We start from the raw sequence: 21059 nt of genomic DNA, 5'->3' as shown, positions 1-21059 counted from the left end.
CTGGAGCCTGTTTCCGATTCTGTGTCTCCCTCTCTCTCTGCCCCTCCCCCGTTCATGCTCTGTCTCTCTCTGTCCCCCCAAAAATAAAAAACGTTGAAAAAAAAAATTTTTAAAAAGAAAGTACAGATTATTGGGTGTCTGGGGGGCTCAGTAAATTAAGCATTTGACTTCAGTTCAGGCCATGATCTCATGGTTCATGAATACAAACCCTGCTTCAAATGAGCACAAGCCCCACTTTGGGTGAGCATGAGCCCTGCTTTGGGTGAGCCCCACTTCTCTCTCTCTCCCTCTCCCTCTCTCTCTCTCTCTCTCTCTCTCTCTCTCTCTGTCTGCCCTTTGCTCAGTTACACCCTCTCTCTCAAAAAAAGTACAGATTATTGAAAGTTCAAACAGCAAAGTAACTCCTTAAATGCAATTTAAGCTAGCAACACTGATAAAATTTTTCTTTTGGTAGATTTTCTATATTCTTTTGGCCGTAATATTTTAATCTTCTGCTTATAAAAATAGCTTGATTTTGAATATTGCATCAAAACGATAGTAATAATAGATAAGCAAATTGTGGTACATGCATACAATGGAATATTATTCAGCCATAAAAAATTAAATAATATAGACCAATGGAATAGAATAGAGGGTCCAGAAATAAACCTGCACATAGTCAACTGATTTTTGTCAAGGGTGCCAAAACCATTCAATGGGGAAAGGACAGATTTTTTTGACAAATGGTGCTGGAAAAACTGAATATATGCATGGGGGAAAAAAAAACTGGACCATATCTTATACCTTTACAAAAATAAACTCAAGATGGATCAAAGAATCTTAAGTTAAATGTAAGACCAAAACTATAAAACTCTTGAAGAAAACACTGGGGAAAATTTGTATGATACTGGATGAGGTTTCATGGATATGACCCCAAAAGCACAAGCAACACAAGAAAAAAAAAATAGATAAACTGGATTTCACCAAAATTACAGAACTTTTGTTCATCAAAGGAAACTGTCAAGGGGCGCCTGGGTGGCTCAGTCAGTTAAGTGTCTGACTTCAGCCCAGGTCCTGATCTCACAGTTCGTGAGTTCAAGTCCCACGTCAGGCTCTGAGCTGATAGCTCAGAGCCTGGAGTCTGCTTTGTATTCTATGTTTCCCTCTCTCTCTGCTCCATCACTGCATGCACTCTGTCTCTCTCAAAAATGAACAAAGGTTAAAAAAAGAAAAAAAGAAAAAAGAAAAGAAAGAAACAGACTCTTAACTACAGAAAACAAACTGATGTGGTTACCAGAGGGGAAGTGGGTGGGGGATGGGTTAAACAGGTGACCAGGACTAAGAAGGGCACTTACTGTGATGAGCGTCAGGTGTTGTATGGAAGTGTTGAATCACTACACTGTACACCTGAAACTAATATTACACTGTATGTTAACTAACTGGAATTTAAATAAAAACTTAAAAAACAAAGAGAATGGATTTAAAAAAAAACCCATAAAATTATTATATGACCCAGTAGTAGCACTTCTGCATGTATACTCAACAGAACTGAAAGCAGAGACTCGAATAGGTATCTGTATACCAATGCTCATGGCACTGTTATTCACAATAGCTGAAAGACAGAAACAACCCAAATATCCATCCACAGATGAGTGGATATATGAAATGTGGTATTACATACAGTGGAATATTATTTGGTGTTAACAAGGAATGAAATTCTGACACATATTACAACATGGACACACGCTGAATGGATTATGCCAAGTAAATAAGCCAAACACAAAAGGACACAAATCATATGATTATACTTATATGAAGCACATAGAGGAGGCATATTCACAGAGGCAGAAAGCTGAATAGAGGTTACCAGGTGCTCAGGAAAGAAGAGGAATTATTGTTTAATGGGTACAAAGTTTCTGTTGGGATAATGAAAAAGTTCTAGATATGAGTAGGGAGATGACTACAGTACCATTAAGAATGTATTTTTATTTAATGTAATACAGTATTGATATATGCTATAATGTGGATGAACCTCAAAAACTCGGTGCTAAGTGACATAAACCAGGCACAAAAGGTCACATATTGTATAGATTCTGGGTTGTATATGATATGAAACTTTTAAGATTGTATGACATAAAGTATACTGACTAGATACGACTATACAGACTGAAAACAGACTGGTGGTTGCCAGGGTCTGGAGAGAGGAGGGAATGGAGAAACTGCTAAATGGGTATGGGTTCTTATTTTTGGGTGACAGAAGTGTTTTCAAATAGAGCCCGTGTTTACATAGTACTGTGAACATATTAAATGCCACTAAATTATCCACTTTTAAAACGGTTAATTTTACATTATGTGAATGTCACCTCTATTTAAAGATATATTATCACCACTGTTATTCAACACAGTATTGGAAGTCTTAGCCTCAGCAATCAGACAACATAAAGAAATAAAGGCATCCAAATCGGCCATGAGGTCAAACTTCCACTTTCCGCAGATGACATGATACTCTATATTGAAAACCCAAAAGATTCCACCAAAAAACTGCTAGAACTGATTTTGAATTCAGCAAAGTCGCAGGACATAAAAACAATGCACAGAAATTGGTTGCATTCCTATACACCAACAATGAAACAACAGAGAGAGAAATAAAGGTATCGATCCCATTTACAACTGCATCAAAACCCATAAAATACCTAGGAATAAATCTAACCAAAGAGGTGAAAAATCTATACACTGAAAACTATAGAAAGCTTATGAAAGAAATTGAAGACACAAACAAATGGAAAAAGATTCCATGCTCCTGGATAGGAAGAACAAAGATTGTTAAAATGTCAATACTACCCAAAGCAATCTATATATTCAATGCAATCCTTATAAAAATAACACCAGCATTCTTCACAGAGCTAGAATAAACAATCCTAAAATTTGTATGGAACCACAAAAGACCCCAGATAGCCAAAGCAATGCTGGAAAAAGAAAACCAAAGCAGGAGGCATCATAATCCTGGACTTCAAGCTGTATTACAAAGCTGTAATCATCAAGACAGTATGGTACTGGCACAAGAACACTCAGATCAATGGAACAGAATAGAGAACCCAGAAATGGACCCACAAACATATGGCCAGCTAATCTTTGACAAAGCATATTTATCCAAGGGATACAGGTATGCTGTTTTGAAGGGGCACATGCTCCCCAATGTTTATAGCAGCATTATCAACAATAGCCAAAGTATGGAAAGAGCCCAAATGTCCATCGATGGATGAATGGATAAAGAAGATGTGGTGTGTACACACACACACACACACACACACACACACACACACACACACACACAATGGAGTATTACTCGGCAATCAAAAAGAATGAAATCTTGCCATGAGCAGCTACATGGATGGAACTAGAGGGTATTATGCTAAGCGAAAGTAGTCAGTCAGAGAAAGACAAATATCATATGACTTCACTCATATGAGGACTTTAAGACACAGAACAGATGAACACAAGGGAAGGGAAGCAAAAATAATATAAAAGCAGGGAGGTGGACAAAACATAAGAGACTCTTAAATATGGAGAACAAACAGAGGGCTACTGAAGGGGTTGGGGGAGGGGGATGGGCTAAATGGATAAGGGGCATTAAGGAATCTACTCCTGAAATCATCGTTGCATTATATGCTAACTAACTTGGATGTAAAGTAAAAATAAATACATAAATAAATTAAATTTTAAAAAAGATATATTCATAATTAGGGGAGCCTGGGTGGCTCCATCGGTTAAGTGTCAGACTTGATTTAGGCTCAGGTCATGATCTCATGGTTCAGAGTTCGAGCCCTGCATTGGGCTCTGGCTGACTTCTTGGGATTCTGTCTCTCTCTCTCTCTCTCTGCTCCTCCCCTGCTCAGGATCCCTCTCTCTCAAAATTAGTAAATGTTAAAAAATATATATGTGTATATTAATAATTAATTAAAAAAATTCTTTTAAATATGAAGCAGCACTCTACAACAGCTCTACAATAGGGGACATGGATAATAAAGACATTATATAGAGTTTTTTAAGATTTTAGAGCAAAAGCAATATATTTACTACCCACTATTAAAGTAGTACATGGGGAAAACATTCATTATATAAAAGGGTACTTAAATTACAAGGTGCTAGTTATCTTTAAGAGGGGTACTTTCTAAACAGTTACAATTATTTTAGGGCAGGAACTAAGTCTTCTAATATTTTCATTTTCGATCTATCTACGCAGTATATAATCCATAAATGATAATTCTGCATGAATTGAACAGTAGTACCATTAAGCAGAGCCGATCAAAAAGAGTTTGTTCTAATCCATTTTCATGAGCTGCATCAGAACCCTGAATAGTAGGAGGAAGCTGTTTGGGATCTCCAACAAGAATCAGCTTTTCACACTCGAACCTAAAAACAGAATTCCAAAAATTAATCTAAGCAATAAGAGAAGGCAAGCATTGACATCATTTGCTGCACTATTTTCCAACATGTATTCCCAGAGTTCTGGGAACTAACAAGGCTTAATAATGCTAATAAATGTATTAAAAGGCTTTGAACTTACTCAGTAAAAAACCCCTTACAATTTTTTCCTACATAAAACGTACTAAATGTCCCCTTGCCTCTGCGTGGAATTAGCATTTTGCACAACACGTTTTGAGAAACAGTGATTTTAAATTCTATAAACTTAGAGGCTTTCATAGAAAACATTTGGCTTAAACTCTTGCTTTAGAGATGAAATAAATTAGGTTCCTGGGGCTAAATGTCTTTTTAAATCGAGGTAGGATATCGTGGGAAAATGTCCAATTTTTTATAGAAAAACTTGTATCTAAATCTCAACTCCATTATATTCCATGGACACAACAAGTTATTTAACTTCTCCAAGCTTCAGCACTCTTACCAGTAACCTGGATGTGCTACTACTTTGTATAACTGTTATCAGGACTTCATGCAGTATATAATGTGTTTAAGTATACAGCAGGTGCTTCACGTAACAGGAAATATTTCTTGTTACTCATACTAGCATTATTGCTTCTATTGTTAAATAGATTAACCCTATTACTCCTCTATCCTCTGTGCAGGACCTTCCTGTCCCTCCATTCCCGGCTCCTGAGTGGGGTGACCAACTCATCTTGGTTTGCTTAGGACTGTCCCAGTTTAACCTAAAATTCCCATGATGCAGGACCTCCCAAGTCCTGGGAAAATCATGACAGTAGGTACTCGTTCCCTCATTAACTGGGGATAGAACAAGGATTAGAACTCAGGCCTACTGAGTCCAAGTCTAGCACTCTTTCCACTGCCTTCAGGATCCTTCAGTTAGAGATGCTTTAAAAGCACAATGTTTCAATTAACTGATACAGCTTAGAAGATTTTATAGTCTTCTAAATTTTATTGGACAAAGTTTCATTTTCAACTTATTTTTCTGTACATAGTTTATATCCTTTCATAATATAAATTTTATCTTCAGAACTTAAACACTGGAACTTTATCAAAGTAAGCAACTGAAGAACATTCTTCAGTAGACTTAGGTTCTCAAAATAGGACTAAAGAAGAACCTCTAATCTAGGTGAGAAACCTGCAAGGTCCTAGTAAAATTCTAGCACTAGTGTTATCAAGGCTTTAAAAATTATGTGATCTATCATCAGGGAAATGTAAATCAAAACTACAAGGAGATATCACCTCACACCTGTCAGAATGGCTAAAATCAACAACCAAAGAAACAACAGGTGTTGGCGAGGATGTGGAGAAAAAGGAACCCTTGTGCACTATTGGTGGGAATGCAAACTGGTACAGCCACCATGGAAAACACTGTAGGGGTTCCTCAAAAAGTTAAAAATAGAACTATCCTATGATCTAGCAATTGCACTACTAGGTATTTACCCAAAGGATACAAAAATACTAATTCAAAGGGATACATGCACTCTTATGTTTACAGCAGCATTATTTACCATAGCAAAGATATAATAGCAGCCCAAGTGTCCATCCACTGATGAATGGATAAAGAAGTGGTGTATACATACAATGAATATCATTCAGCCATAAAAAAAGAATGAAATCTGGCCATTTGCAATGACACAGATGGAGTGAGAGAGTATAATGCTAAGTGAAACCAACCAACCAAAAAAAGACAAATACCATCTCATTTCACTCATATGTGGAATTTAAAAATAAACAAGAAAGGGAAAAAAATAAGAGAGAGGTAAACCAAGAAACAAACTCTTAACTATTGAGAACAAACAGATGGTTGCAAGAGGGGAGGTGGGTGGGGGGAATGGGGTGAAATAGATGATGGGGATTAAGGAGGGCACTTGTGATGAACACAGGATGATGTACAGAATTGATGAATCACTATATTGTATACCTGAAACTAATATAACATTGTATATTAACTCCCTGGAATTAAAACGAAAACTTTAAAAAGAATTATGTGATCCAAATGTCTCAACTGTGATCTAACAAAATTTTGACACATTAACCCCTCTCAAGTTCCCCTCTGCATTCTTTTAAAAAGTCACTTTAGTACCTAAACTGTTAAAAATTTTCAAAAAGTTTGGTAAGAGTTTGAAGTGCAAAATCATTTGAAATATTATGATATCTGAGTGTGTTTTGGAAAGGAATTTTTTAGGTTACCTTGCAATGGGAAGGAGAGAGGCCGGTTCAGTTATTTGACTACACTCATCCAGCACAACTACAGGAAATTTAAGATCATTCATGCATGGGAATGGGCAGGCTGCACAGGTAACTCCAACTACCCGCACCTTTATTACAATAAGAATATTATTAATTAACAAACTTTAAAAAAAAAGACAATGTATTTACCAAAGAACTTGTAGGCTAAAATCAGAAACGAGCTGTCCTAATTTAATTACTGGCAATCAGAAATCATAGGTCACTTTATTTCCACATTTTTGTCATTCCCACAGAGTGAATGGAAATCACAGCATAGAGGCTACTTAAGCCACAAGCCCCTTAATAAGAACAGATAAAAGACACATTTTGATATTCACAAGGGAGGTATTACGGTGTCAGGATTTAAAACGTTAAGGATGACATGCATATTTTATCCTTCTAGATGAAGCTAAATAAACACCACATGTGTTATCATCAACACAGGCCAAAGTGCTCCACGAAGAGCACTGAACACACTAATGAACTGCACTCTAGGATTTTAACTTACTTAAGAAAGTAAAGATGGCTACTTCTAAACAACAGTAAATTAGTGTCCTTGTGGCCTGTAAGTATATTTGAATCTTATAAGAGAATACCATTATTCTCAAGGCAAAAAGCCTGATGTAAAAAAAACAAAAACAAACAAACAAAAAAACCTCATATTTAATCTCTGCAACTAAATATAAACAAGAGGAAAATGACTGAATTTTCTAATTACATGTGGCCATTGTACTAGTGGTCTAATAGCTACACACACACACACACACACACACACACACGCACACAAACACACATGTGTGTATAGATACACATACACACAAGCATATATACATTTTTTTTCCTCTCTTAACAATCTGAAGTATAATTCTACTTCTTGGTAGCAACGGCAGTCCACACAAACTGACCAAAATTTTGTCAACAAATGTGATTGACAAAAATATGCTTTACAAATTAAACACTGCCTCCATAGGCCCTGTGAAACAAGAAATATTATAAACTCCTTATTTTCTTTAATAATAGATAACATTTATCACATACAATAACCCTTCGTCAGTTAGGTTTTCCTCTTGTTAAAAACAAAACCAAAAATCCCAAGGCCCCATTTATATTAGAAACTCCACAGTTTTTAAATATTCAGCTCTTGCGAAAGGATCCAGCAGGGGACACCACACTGTAGCACTATACATTCTCATGGTACCACTCTCAAATGGCATTCCTCATTTAATTTCTGGGAACTGTATCTGATAAGACAACCTTAGAATGAGAATCCTGAAGTTGTGACCCAGGAAGCAGTTTTTTAGTTAAATAAATATCTAATACAAAAACCTAAATAACTAAGTTTTCTTTAAAATATCATATCATTATTGAGGAGGGCACTCGTTGGGATGAGCACTGGGGGTTGTATGTCAGCGATGAACCATGGGAATCTACCCCAAAAACCAAGAGCACACTTCACATGCTGTATGTTAGCCAATTTGACAATAAATTATATTGAAAAATAAAATAAAATACTGTATTATTTATATATTTTAATTTGTCCTTGTATTGCTGAGGTTCTAACCACAGAAGAGATTTTTATTATTGATCTAGGAAATAGTTAACCACGAAGAATTTTTTAAAATTAATTTTATTGTAAAGACATGCCACTTGAGAAATGTATTAGCTCTGACCTTGGAAATTTGCTAAATAAACTTTAAGAAAAATGTTTCCTTTAAAAGAGTTCTCATTTGTGAACAGATATTACCAGTGAGCAACAGATTAAGCTATCTGGGCTTTCGCTCAGAAAATTATCAAAGAAGTTGTTAACAATTATTCTTACATGTCAATATTATGTTGAATAAGTGACTAAAATGGTAAATAATTTACATTAGTGACTAATTTGCATTGATTGAACACAGTCAAACTAAGCCCTTCTGGATTAAGTAGAGAAGGAAGTAGAGTTGAGGAGAAGGAAGTAGAGTTTGACTCTATAATTCAAAATACTTGAAAGCTCATCTGAAGCCTTCTGAGGACTTCTGTAAACAAAACTTGTTGCAGATTGGTTATCATTTCCAATTCCCCCCCTCCCTCCTTGTGAGAGTATTACACATCCGCACCCTTCGCCATGTGGCTTTGCAGCGCTTCCCACCAGAGAAGTAGGTGGAGTGTATTTCCCTGTCCCACTACTGCTGGGCTTGGCCATCTGACCTGTTAAAGCAAATGGAGTATTAGCAGACATAATATGAAGAAACTCTTTAAATGTATTTGTGTGATCCTGCCCACCTTCTTGTGCTTCTGCCATCCGTCAGGAGAAGGCCATCATGCCATAGGCAACTGTTCTCAGAACGAGAGACCTGAACCACAGCCTCAAGCTGGGCCGTGCCAAATGACCTCTACAGTCATGAGTCTGTTGTCTTAAAGTACTGAGATTTTGTTTGTTAAGCAGCATTTTTTGGAAAGAGCTAAGCAATACCAGGACCCAAGCATATTGATTTTTCCAAATTTCTTTTTATATAATTTTTTTAAGTTTATTTATTTTGAGAAAGGGTGGGGGAGGGAGAAGGAGAGAAAGAGAATCCCAAGCAGGCTCCACACTGTCAGTGCAGAGACCGATGCGGGGTTTGAATTCATGAACCGTGAGATCATGACCTGAGCTGAAACCAAGAGTCAGCCGCTCAACTGACTGAGCCGCCCAGGTGCCCCGATTTTTCCAAATCTCTTGCAGAAAGTGACCAATGTCCACATGGTCCAAAAAGCCAACAACCCCCTTTTCCTCCATTCCTCTTTCTTTTCTGCATGCTCTCCTTTCATTGGTGGGAGCTACTCATTGGCTTCTTTCTCATCAGCTGCCAGCTGAAGGAAGCTGCTCTGGATGAGAAGTTGATAAAAGGGATGATGCTACCTGTTACAGGTTAGGATCCTATGTGTCCAGTCTTGGCTTCCAATACCTAGAAGCAAGTATTTGAGACTCCTAGATTCTCAGATACAGACAGACCCTGAAAGGCTTGGCTTTCTAGGGAAAGCATTAAAGACAAATTTCACTTGATATTTTGCCCAGGTCAGACCTTCTCCTCTCCAATTTCACCTAGAAAAAAACCAAGTTTCACTTAACTTGCCAAGAAAACTATCTTCTGTTTCCTCTTTAAGGGGAGGTTTTTCTCAATAATAAATAATTATTATAAATAATATATATAACTTATATAAAAATTATAAAATAATGCATTAATAATAAAAACCTTTTCTCTTTCCTCTTTAAGCTTATAAAAAGATATACAAATAGGGGCACCTGGGTGGCTCAGTTGGTTGAGTCTGACTCTTGATTTCGGCTCAGGTCATGATCTTACAGTTTCATACGTTCAAATCTTGCATTGGGCTCGGTGCTGACAGTGCGGGGCCTGTTTGGGATCCTCTCTCTCCCCATCTCTCTCTGCCCCTCCCCCACATGTGCTCTTTCTGTCTCAAAATTATAAATAAATAATGAATAAATATTTTAAATACACACACGCAAATACAGAAAAGGAGAAAAGATAACTCAGTCATGGTAAGCTGGATCTGTTCACAAATTTGAAGAGTGTTTTCCGATAGGATAAAACACACACCAGATGGACATACACACACCTTATTTGAATCTAAACTATCACAGTCATTTGTTTTATTTAAAGGAAATATTCTCCGTCAACAAGAAAAAGAAATCTGAATAGTACGTATAAATGAAGAAACAAACTTACCTGCTTCAGCAGGGTTTTATTGGTCCCCAATTTATGCTGCTCAATACTTTTTCTGACATAGATCTTTTCCAGAGGAGTCAAGTCTTCTTTCATTAGTGCGTTCAGTTCCTTTAGTTGCTCATTTTCATTTTCTGAGCTAGCATGCAAACTAAAAAAAGTATTACATAAAACAATATCCCTCTTTGTCCCATTTTCACATTATAAAAATATAAAATACAGATTTTCTAAGTTAACCAGAAAAAAAAAAGATAAATCTTTCTCCACTCTTCTTCAAAAACCAAATTTAAGGTAAGAGTTACATAAAATTATTATACTTCTTGGGGCGCCTGGGTGGCTCAGTCAGTTGAGCAACAGACTCTGGGTTTCGGCTCAGGTCATAATTTCAAAGTGTTGGGATCAAGTCCCTGGGCTCCACATTGAGTGTGGAGTCTGCTTGGGATTTTCTTTATCCCAATCTCTCTCTGCTCCTCCCCCGCTTGTGTGTACGTGGGTGCACTCTCTCTCAAAAATAAATAAATAAACTTAAAAAAAAAATTGTACTTCTCTGAGCACTCTGTGACTTCTGGAATTCAGTGTTCTCACCTATAAGGTAAAATTGGTTTGGCAATCTTCCTAACACTCCCAACTCTGACGAACTTTTCAAATCCAAGACTGAGAAGCCTTTAAAGAAAACAAGGTAAAATAGATTCCGAATATTTAGAAGAATATAAAGCAAAGTTTCATATAATATTTATGTTACTAAAATTAATTTTGTGTAATAGTGTATCTTATAGTTATAGAAGTCAATCTGAAATGTCCAAACTCAGAGTAAATGCAATGTAGCTAAAAGTCTTTTTTATATAAGGCGTTTTATAGAGAATTTTTAAATTCAACTGAGGGTTCATTAAATGTTTATAAAATATTGATGTTAGTATTTATCACATATAAAATTGTCTCTAACAACATAATAATATGGAAAACAATAGCTACCATATACTTAGCATCAGGATTTATTAGGAATAAATACTTTATCTTTACATACATTATCTCATTTAATATTCATTACAGCTCTGCACGACAGTATCTCATCTTAGAGATGAGGACTCCAAAAAAAAAGTGAGGTATTTTGCTGAGGCCACATAGCTAAAAAGTGGAGTCAGCCATGATTCAACCTAGGCAAGTCTGTCTACCTCTAAAGGCTATGATCATTTGTATATATACATCACTCTTTTTCTGAAGGACAATTTTGCAAAATATATTAGGGAGCTTAAAAATGTTTGTATCTTGGGGCGCCTGGATGGTTCAGTCAGTTGAGCCTCTGACTCTTGATTTTGTCTCAGGTTATGATCTCACAGCTTACAGGTTCAAGCCCCATGTCAGTCTCTGCACTGCCAGGGTAGAGCCTGCTTGGGATTCTCTCTCTCTCCCTCTCTCTCTCTCTCTCAAAACAAATACATAAACTTATAATAAACAAACAAACTTAAAAAAAAATTTTTTTAATGTTTATATCTTGGGGCACCTGGCTGGCTCAGTTGGTAAGAATGCAACTCTTTATCTCGGGGTTGAGAGTTTAAGCTAACATTGGGCACGTTGGCCACAGAGCTTACTTAATAACAAAAAAACGTTGATATCTTTTATTCTAGACCTGGGATTGTTTCCTAAGGAAAGAATCAGAAATGGAGATAAAGATTTGTATTTAAGGATTTTGTCACAATATTATTTATAATGGCAAAAATATGGAAAAAATTAACGGATCAAAAATTGGTTAATTAGGGGCACGTGGCTGGCTCAAGTGGAGGAGTGTGCAACTCTAGATCTCAGAGTCATGAGTTTGAGCCCCATGTTGGTTGTAGAGATTACTTAAATAAGTAAAACTTGTAAAAAAAATAAATAAATAAAATATTAGACACTTAAATACACTAGTCATACCTACCCAAGAAGTACTCTGTCCACAGCTACATTAGTGGAAGAAGAAATGAGAAGTTTCCATGGTCTTGCATTTCCAACTGTAGGAACTTCACTCTTTTCAAATAGCTGTACAAAAAACAAAATCACCACTGCCAGCAAATAACTCTTTCCTGCTCCAAAAACACCTAATTATTTTGAAGGAAGGGGAAATAGAATAAAGGCAATGTCATAAATAAATTTTTGAAAGTATAAGAAATATTTCATCCATCTGCTTCCCTCTCCCTTTCATTTAATTAATTTAGTCAAAAGACATTCACTGAGTGACTACTACATGCTTTGCACAAGGGATAAATAGATAACCAAAGGCCTCCACATTTAATGAATCTACGCAGGAAAACAAAGTGAAGGGACAATGATAAAATAATATGATAAGCAACACTGTTATTGTATCAAAGAAAGAACACTCCTCTCTGCTTTGGTAGAGATGGGAATGCTTCCTAAAAATAAGAAGTAGCAGAACTAAGTCTTCCAGCATAATATATCCAGACTGCTTAAAGAAAGGGTCATTCCAGGCAAAGGCATGACAAAGTATGCAGATGTTAACTATTTCTATACAGCCTATAGCAAAATAGGTAAGAGACAAGGCCAACAAAGTAGGCAAGAGGATAAATCACAAGAATTCTGCTTGGTGTGGCTAAAAAGTTTAAAGTTTGTCTTGCAGACCAGGGAAAGTCACTGAAGGATTTGAAGCAATAGAATTGACTTAGGCAGACTGTATTTTGTAAAAACTACTTGAGTGAAAATATTAAGAAGGAAAAAACTAAAGGTGGAGCAATTAGAAAGGGGTGTGAGGTAACCATAACAATAATACATGCTAACTTTCCTCAGTGCCTCCCATGTGTCAGACACTGTTCTACGCCCTTTACCAGCATTCACTCATATGGTCCTCCAACCCTAAGAGAAAGATGCTGTTATCAACTTATGTTACAGAGTAGGAAATTAAAGCTGAGATAAGTAACCTGCTAAGGTCATGCAGCTAATACACGAGAGCGCCAGGATGTAAATCCAGGATTCCAGCTCTAGAGCCTACCTTTTCACCACCAGGCTATATAGGAGGTACAGTGAAGGCTTGGATGGAGGGGACCCAAGTAACCTGGAGAGGAGAAAACTTAGAGGAAAGAAAGGTAGAAACCAGAAGTGAAACATCTCAGTGACTAATCTGATGGGGGGAGATAAACAGAGAGGAGGAGGAAGATTAAGAGAGTCACTTCATCTAAGGAGAAAGAATAATCAAGGATGAGTCCCAGGTATCTAGCTTGGTCAACAGGGTGAATGTGATATAAATCCTCAAAATAGCACAAAATAGCTTTGGAGTGGATGTTTGAGGAAATGAGCTAAAAAGGTGACAGAATCCAGATAGAATTATTAGCTCTGAAGAGGGGGAAGTAAAGCTCCTTTACTGGGACAGAACCAAAAAAGGTAAAAATAGGTTCAAACTTAGGTAAAATGGGGGAGAGCAGGATATTGAGAGGAATTTCTGTTATAAACTCCATTTCCTGTTTTAAAGGCAGAATCAACTTTAGAGGGAGTAGGGCAAGGGCCAGGAGAGATTAAAGGTTTGGAATAGCTGCTGGGGGAGGATGACAGTGTGGGATCACTAGAAATTAACAAAAGGCTTTGCTGCTCAGGCTTGAAGTTCACTCTGATAGTGCAACATGTAGATATCTAGGTCAAGTCCGGATACTGTGAATAATGAGTATATAATGCTACTCATTCATTAGATACGCTGCCTATTCTCCCTTTCAGGATGGTCAGTTCTGCTCTCATCTAATTGTTTACTAAAGTAGGTTCAGACTCAAAATAATCTATGTAGAGTCATTCTAGAATCTTCTGTGATTAGGAAATTACAAGCAGACAGAGTTACAAAAGTGCATATAACAGTATATTTATTAGAACTGCTTTCTTTCTTGCTTCTTACCATGTATGATCGTGATAGGGAGGGTATGTGTTTGCAGTTCCTTCACTTCAGCATTTTCGTGCGATGCCATCATTTGAGCTATCTGAATTAAGGCTGTAGCTTGATCCTCATTTAACTTGTGTGCCTGAATTAATTGACTAGCTAACTGCAATGTTGCTTCTAGGCTGAGAAGTTCAAATTTTGTATTGATACTTGAGAAGGCTGGTGGGATAAATTTTCTCTTACTGACTCTCTTGTTGCTAACTACAGTTGACGAAGACCTAGTAAAAAGGCAGCAAAAAAAAAAAATCAAAGGAAAATGAGGGGTTTTTGAAATAGTGAGTAAACCTATTAATAACCTTCATTTCATAAGCATCATAGAGAACATTTTTTTAAGGGCACAAATGGATATATATACCCCATTTTGAAGGAGGGTAGAGGAGAAGAAAACTAATGTTTTAATGCTATTTTGAATACCAACTATGTGCCAGCACTATGCTAAGCATTTTACATATTATTTGATGTGATCTTAAAAACAACACTAAGAAGTAGTTAATTAGCCCAAATAAGATACAGAAATATTAAATTTTTTTCCCAAAAAGCACACAGATAATAAGTGGTGTACTGACTTTAAAGCCCATGTTCTATTATACAAGGCTGTCTTAGGTAATTAATACAGCCTCTATTTCAGGTAAAACTATAATAAATAAATTGGTTTTATTTCTATTTTTATAAAGGATCAATTCATTTCAAAGATTAAATAACAAAGATAGATAATAACATAATGGGATCATAAGGATTTTTATTTTTTACCGAGAACTTCATTATACTGAGAGAAAGGAAACACCACAAGACAGATAACATTCCAAATTAGAAACTAGACTTTTTCTACCATTTTAGTGAATTTAACAGAATATCACTTCCAATATTTTAAAAGGGGGTATTTTAAAACTTGAGAAATTAAGTTTATGTCAAGAATAAAGCGAGTACAGGGCGCTTGGGTGGCTCAGTCGGTTAAATGTCCAACCCTTGATTTTGGCTCAGGACATGATCTCACAGTTCATGAGATCCAGCCCCCCACAGGGCTCTGCGCTGACAGCATGGAGTCTGCTTGGGATTCTCTCTCTCTCTCTCTCTCTCTCTCTCTCTCTCTGTTTCTGCCCCTCCCTTGCTCCCTCTCCCTCAAAATAAACATAAAAAAAAATAGTATCAAGGTACATACTGAATTCAACCTATAAAAAGGATTCTTTTTTATTTTAGTTTAGTTTATCTTTTTAATTTACATCCAAGTTAGTGAGCATATAGTAAAATAATGATTTCAGGAGTAGAATCCAGTGATTCATTATCTACATATAACACCCAGTGCTCATCCCAACAAGAGCCCTCTTCAATGCCTCTTGCCCATTTAGTCTATCCCCTGACCCAACACCCTGCCAGCAACCCTCAGCTTGTTCTCTGTATTTAAAAGAAAAATTTTTTTTAATGTTTATTAACTTTTGGGAGACAGAGGATGAGCGGCGGAGGGGCAGTTAGAGAGGGAGACACAGAATCCCAACCAGGCTCCAGGCACTGAGCTGTCAGCACAGAACCTGACATGGGACTTGAACTTTCGAGCTGTGATATCATGACCTGAGATGAAGTTGGACGCTTAACCAACTGAGCCACCCAGGTGCCCCTGTTCTCTGTATTTAAGAGTCTCTTATGTTTTGCCCCCTTCCCTGTTTTTATATTATTTTTGCTTCCCTTCCCTTATGTTCATCTGTTTTGGATCTTAAATTCCACTTCTGAGTGAAGTCATACAGTATTTGTCTTTATCTAATTTCACTTAGCATAATACACTCTAGTTCCACCCATGCTGCAAATGACAAGATTCCATTCTTTTTCATTGCCAAGTAATACTCCATTGTGTATATATATATATATATATATATATATATATATATATACATACACACACCACATCTTCTTTATCCATTCATCAGTTGATGGACATTTGGGCTCTTTCCATATTTTGGCTACTGTCAATACAGCTGCTATAAACACTGGGGTGCATGTGCCCCTTTGAAACAGCACTCCTGTATCCTATGGATAAACACCTCGTAGGGCAATTGCTGGGTCATAAAGTAGTTCTAATTTTAATTTTTTGTGGAACCTCCATACTGTTTTCTAAAGTGGCTGCACCAGTTTGCATTCCCACTAAAAGAATTCTTTTACATGTTAAATAATTTGTGGCATAAAAACAGAAATGAATAAAAAATCAACACTCAGAATCTCCCTAAAATATCATTCCTTGAAGAAGGCAAAAATTTACACTAACATACTTTTAACTACTGACAGACAGTAACCTCATGGTCTCTGAAAGATAATTAAAATATTTTTGGCAAAAATGTATGTAATGTACTTTGAACGCATTTTCATATTCACAGTTAGTCACCATTTTTGAACACCAACGACCGCTGGTAAATAATGACTTACGTTGTTAACAGGTACGGTGTTAGAGGTAGAGTAGCTGGGTTAAAGTAGTCCTGAATGTTTTTCAAAGTGGTCAGCTCTGTGCTAGCATTACAAACCAACAATGCATGGACCACTACTGTAGAGAGAATGCAGAAACTGAACATTTAATGAAAATAAAATGGATCATAAAGGAACTATTTAAAACATTCGATACAACTCAGAGTTCAGCTACTGCATTAATCACATGACATAAAATAAACCCTTAAGTATATGGGGAGGTACTTCTACCCATTAAACTACTATACGATCTACTTATTTATACTTTTTCCACGGGTATCCATAAATTGCATAACTTAAATCAAACTCGGACTTCTATATATCACCTAATGAGCAATAACTACTGTTTTGAGTTAGTGCATGGTGACCCTCCTTGACAGTTCCAACTAATCAGCATACCACCTTGTGCTGTATAGTATTTGTGTAACTTCGGAACATTTTCTTTCATTCTTCAACTATTTTATAGAAATATAGGGAAAGTAGAAAGTTAGAATGCTGATATTGCTGGGGAAACAACGGTAGCAAATATTAAAATACACATATGGGGCGCCTGGTGGCCCAGTCAGTTAAGCATCTGACTTTGGCTCAGGTCATGATCTCACACCTTGTGGGTTCAAGCCCCACGTCAGGTTCTGTGCTGACAGCTCAGAGCCTGGAGTCTGCTTCAGATTCTGTCTCCCTCTCTCTCTCTGCCCCTCCCCCACTCGCACGCATGCACGTGCGCATGCTCTCTCTCTTTCTCTCAAAAAAAAAAAATAAAATAAAAAAAAATACACATATGAAAGTGACTAAGTAACAAATGTTTACTTAATTAGGCAGGCTCTTACTGGACTCAAGCTAGTTGACTAGATTTATTTCGTTCTTGAAGAAAATATTCAAAAGTTAGAAATGTATATGAAGTACTTAAATGAATCATTAAATGTTAAATTAGTTATAGACCAAATTCGACCATCAGGAATTATTTCGGAGACCAAGATGTATAGAGATATCTACAGATTCTTAGAACTGAACAGGGATTCAGCCTACTAAAATTTCCTTTATTAAAATAGTAATAAGACTGGTAGCCCAGTAGCTTATTGAAAATTTCTCAAGACAGATGATAAAATACCCTCAAAATAAAAATCATACCCTCCTCTTCAGCTGCATACAAAATCTCTTGCAAAATCTATAAGACCTTCTCAATATAAAATAAACGATTTATTTACTAAATGTACCCTATTAGAATAATAAACCAAAAGAATTCAAAAACCAAGAGAATCAAAACTTGCTGTAAGAAATCATTTGAGAAAATACTTATTTATATGTTTAATGTTTATATTTTTAAAAGTCAGGTATATTCTGTGTAAAGATCAACTTTAACAAATTAAGTGAGGATTCAAAATTTTATTATATTGTTATCCCTCTGAGTCTGAGACTTGAACTACAGAAATATTTATATATTCGACTTTTATACACATTTTTCAGGAACACATTATACACAATAATAGGAAGTAGAGGTGGATGCTTTTTGTTGGCTTTAATCAAATAACCCCAAAGTTAGCAACCTTGCTCACAATACATCTTATGTCTATCATTCTTCTTTTAATATAAATTAATATAAGCATGGCAATACTTACTGTTAGTGGGCCAGTTAGAGGGGAAATAACCTTGCAAAGGTAGTAGCTCCACCTCATTGGTAGATGATGGTCCAAAGAAAGCACTACATGCAATAAAAGTATCCAATTCAAAGTCTAGGGTTTTTGAAACCACCCAAAGATCATCTGAGAAGACAAACAATTTTTAAAGAACTTAGAACTATGCTCAATTTAAAATTATTCTGGACTTCTTACATGTTTAGTCCTATGTTATTTCTCAAAAAAACAAAATTGAAGGGCACCTGGGTGGTGGTCAGTTAAGCGTCTGACTCTTGATCTTGGCTCAGTTCGTGAGATCGAGCCCCGGGTTCATGAGAATGTGCCCCATGATGGGCTCTGTGCTGACAGCTCAGAGCCTGCTTGGGATTCCCTTCCTCCCTCTCTATCTGCCCCTCCCCTGCTCACGCTCTTGCTCTCTCTCTCAAAATAAATAAACATTTTTAAAAAGACAACTTTATAACTGTATTAGACTTTCCCAAGCTAGAACATTAGTCTGAAAAGAGGCTCTGCCATATAATGGTTTTCATGCTCAAATAAAGTTGGCAATCTGTGGATAGAATACAAGTTCTCTTAATGGATTATCCTTAACTGATGCTGTAGATTAATTAATGTTCTTCTTTCTTTCTGTATAACATGCCATCTCCATGGCATATTGAGCACTCATAGCTAGTAGGCTATTTTCCACAATACCTGTACACCATTTCTACCACCAGTTGAGTTTACACTTACAAACAGTCAACTGTATTTGTTCTAAAACTTATTTATACAGGGGCGCCTGGGTGGCTCAGTCGGTTAAGCGTCCGACTTCAGCTCAGGTCACGATCTCGCCGTCTGGTCTGTGAGTTTGAGCCCCGCGTCGGGCTCTGGGCTGATGGCTCAGAGCCTGGAGCCTGCTTCCGATTCTGTGTCTCCCTCTCTCTCTGACCCTCCCCGTTCATGCTCTGTCTCTCTCTGTCTCAAAAATAAATAAACTTAAAAAAAAAATTTTTTTTTAAAAACTTATACAGTTGGATTAGTTATAATTATATATTACATATAATTATTTGAGTATGAAGAAAAATAATTGTTTTACGAAAACTAAAGTAATAATTTAGAAAGAATTCATTACAATTTGCTTTAAGAAAACCACAAAACACAAAAACACTGCTGTTGACTCAAGCATAGGTGAAGTAAATATAAAAGATTAGAAAAGAAATTGAAAACACTTAAATCATTCCTTACTTAGATCGCTTCACAAGTTCTTGCTCCATGTTTAAGAATTCAGAATGGTAAATCTCTGAGTGCTTTATTTGTGGGTATAGTTTATACAAGATAAAAAAGATCTCCAACCAAAAACCCCACATTCCAAGCAAAAACCTTGATTCTTCATCAAAAGGTCATTAAATTATCTCATATATTTTAAGTTAAAATGTTTAATATTCATATGCATTATTTATTATAATCCCTGACCTTAACCAACTAAGAAAATTAACTGACAAACCACAAGTCTCAACTGCATCAGAAAAGATAGTGTACTGGGCTACATTCCCATCTTGGAAAGTCCAATGCATACCAGTATGTTTAAGATTCTGAAAAATCTGAGATTAAGATTATTTGTTTAACATAGCACTCTCCAAATTTATTTAGCCACAGAACCACCTGCCCCTTTTTTTTACACTGAGTTTTATCATACCCCATAAAACTACTGTTTTAGAAAATATGTTTAGGAAACTATTTTTTAAAAAGTTCATATATATTTTATATCTAATTTTTAAAAAACTACTTGCCAACTTATGTAATATATATTTAAACAATTTTCCCTGGACACCAGGGTAAGATGAATAGATCAGAATCTATTGGCAGATCATGTATCTATGGGAATTTTTTTTTTTTAATAAAACGCAATAGCCTAGGGGCAGCCTGGCTAGCTCAGTTGATGGAGCATGCGACTCTTAATTTCAGAGTTGTAAACCTGAGCCCATGTTGGGTGCTGAAATTACTTTAAAAAAATAAAATCTTCCAAAAATAAAAATAAAAAACAACCCCCACACAATAACCTATATTATATTCTGGGTCAATAGATATTTTAAATGTCAAGTAGGTATTATTATTATCACCATTTTATTGAGGAAGGAAGACTGGCCCAAAGAAGTTAAATTGTCCATAGACACAAGGCCAGTAAATAGCAGATCTGGGACTGAACCCAACTCCCTGACCTCATTGGAGCTGACCAGACTGTGGTCAGCCTTCACTCATATGCATTGTCCAGAAAGAACAGCTGATACCACGAGGGGAAAATTAGTTCACGGGCCAAAATAATGAGACATTTAAGGAGACAAAGACTTCAAAAGAAAAACATACTGGATTACAGAGTCCTACAGAAAAAGAAATACCAGAACAGATGGACCAGTCATTTAAATTTAGCCTGGTAAAGAGATTTTTTTACAAGAAGGAAGAGAAGACAGTTGCAATGCAAAATAAGAACCAGAAAATAATGAAAGGTAATGAACAAAAATATCAGGTTGAAAAAATATGGTAGTTGAAATAAAGCTATAATTGATATGTTAAATCATAGAATGGATACATTTGAGGAATAACTAAACAATTTAGAAGACCATATTAAGGATATTTCCTAGAAGGAAGAGATGACAAAAGCCTAGACAATATAAAAGAAATGTTGAGTCAGAGGTGCTACATTGGAATAATAAAAGTCTTAGAGAAATAAAAGTAAAA

The 21059-nt window shown here is 36.2% G+C and overlaps 1 protein-coding gene across 6 annotated transcripts in view; it reads right to left on the bottom strand.

Annotated features, from left to right (window-relative positions):
- ZGRF1 (zinc finger GRF-type containing 1) overlaps window positions 1–21059 on the bottom strand; it is a 92391-nt gene that overhangs the window by 8425 nt on the left and 62907 nt on the right. For 5 of the 6 annotated variants that reach the window (XM_047856262.1, XM_047856260.1, XM_047856263.1 and 2 more), the window contains 8 exons: window positions 18330–18473; window positions 16678–16792; window positions 14224–14483; window positions 12271–12430; window positions 10941–11018; window positions 10359–10506; window positions 6613–6740; window positions 4269–4392 (listed from right to left, as the gene is read on the bottom strand). In XM_047856262.1, the coding sequence (XP_047712218.1) occupies window positions 4269–4392; window positions 6613–6740; window positions 10359–10506; window positions 10941–11018; window positions 12271–12430; window positions 14224–14483; window positions 16678–16792; window positions 18330–18473 (1157 nt within the window). The other variant, XM_047856265.1, reaches the window with a different exon arrangement.

Source organism: Prionailurus viverrinus, chromosome B1 (assembly GCF_022837055.1).
Source record: "Prionailurus viverrinus isolate Anna chromosome B1, UM_Priviv_1.0, whole genome shotgun sequence".
In the NCBI taxonomy this organism is placed as follows: Eukaryota; Metazoa; Chordata; class Mammalia; order Carnivora; family Felidae; genus Prionailurus; species Prionailurus viverrinus.
Note: the sequence above shows the minus strand (reverse complement) of the source record. Positions and strands in the feature narration are given on the sequence as shown.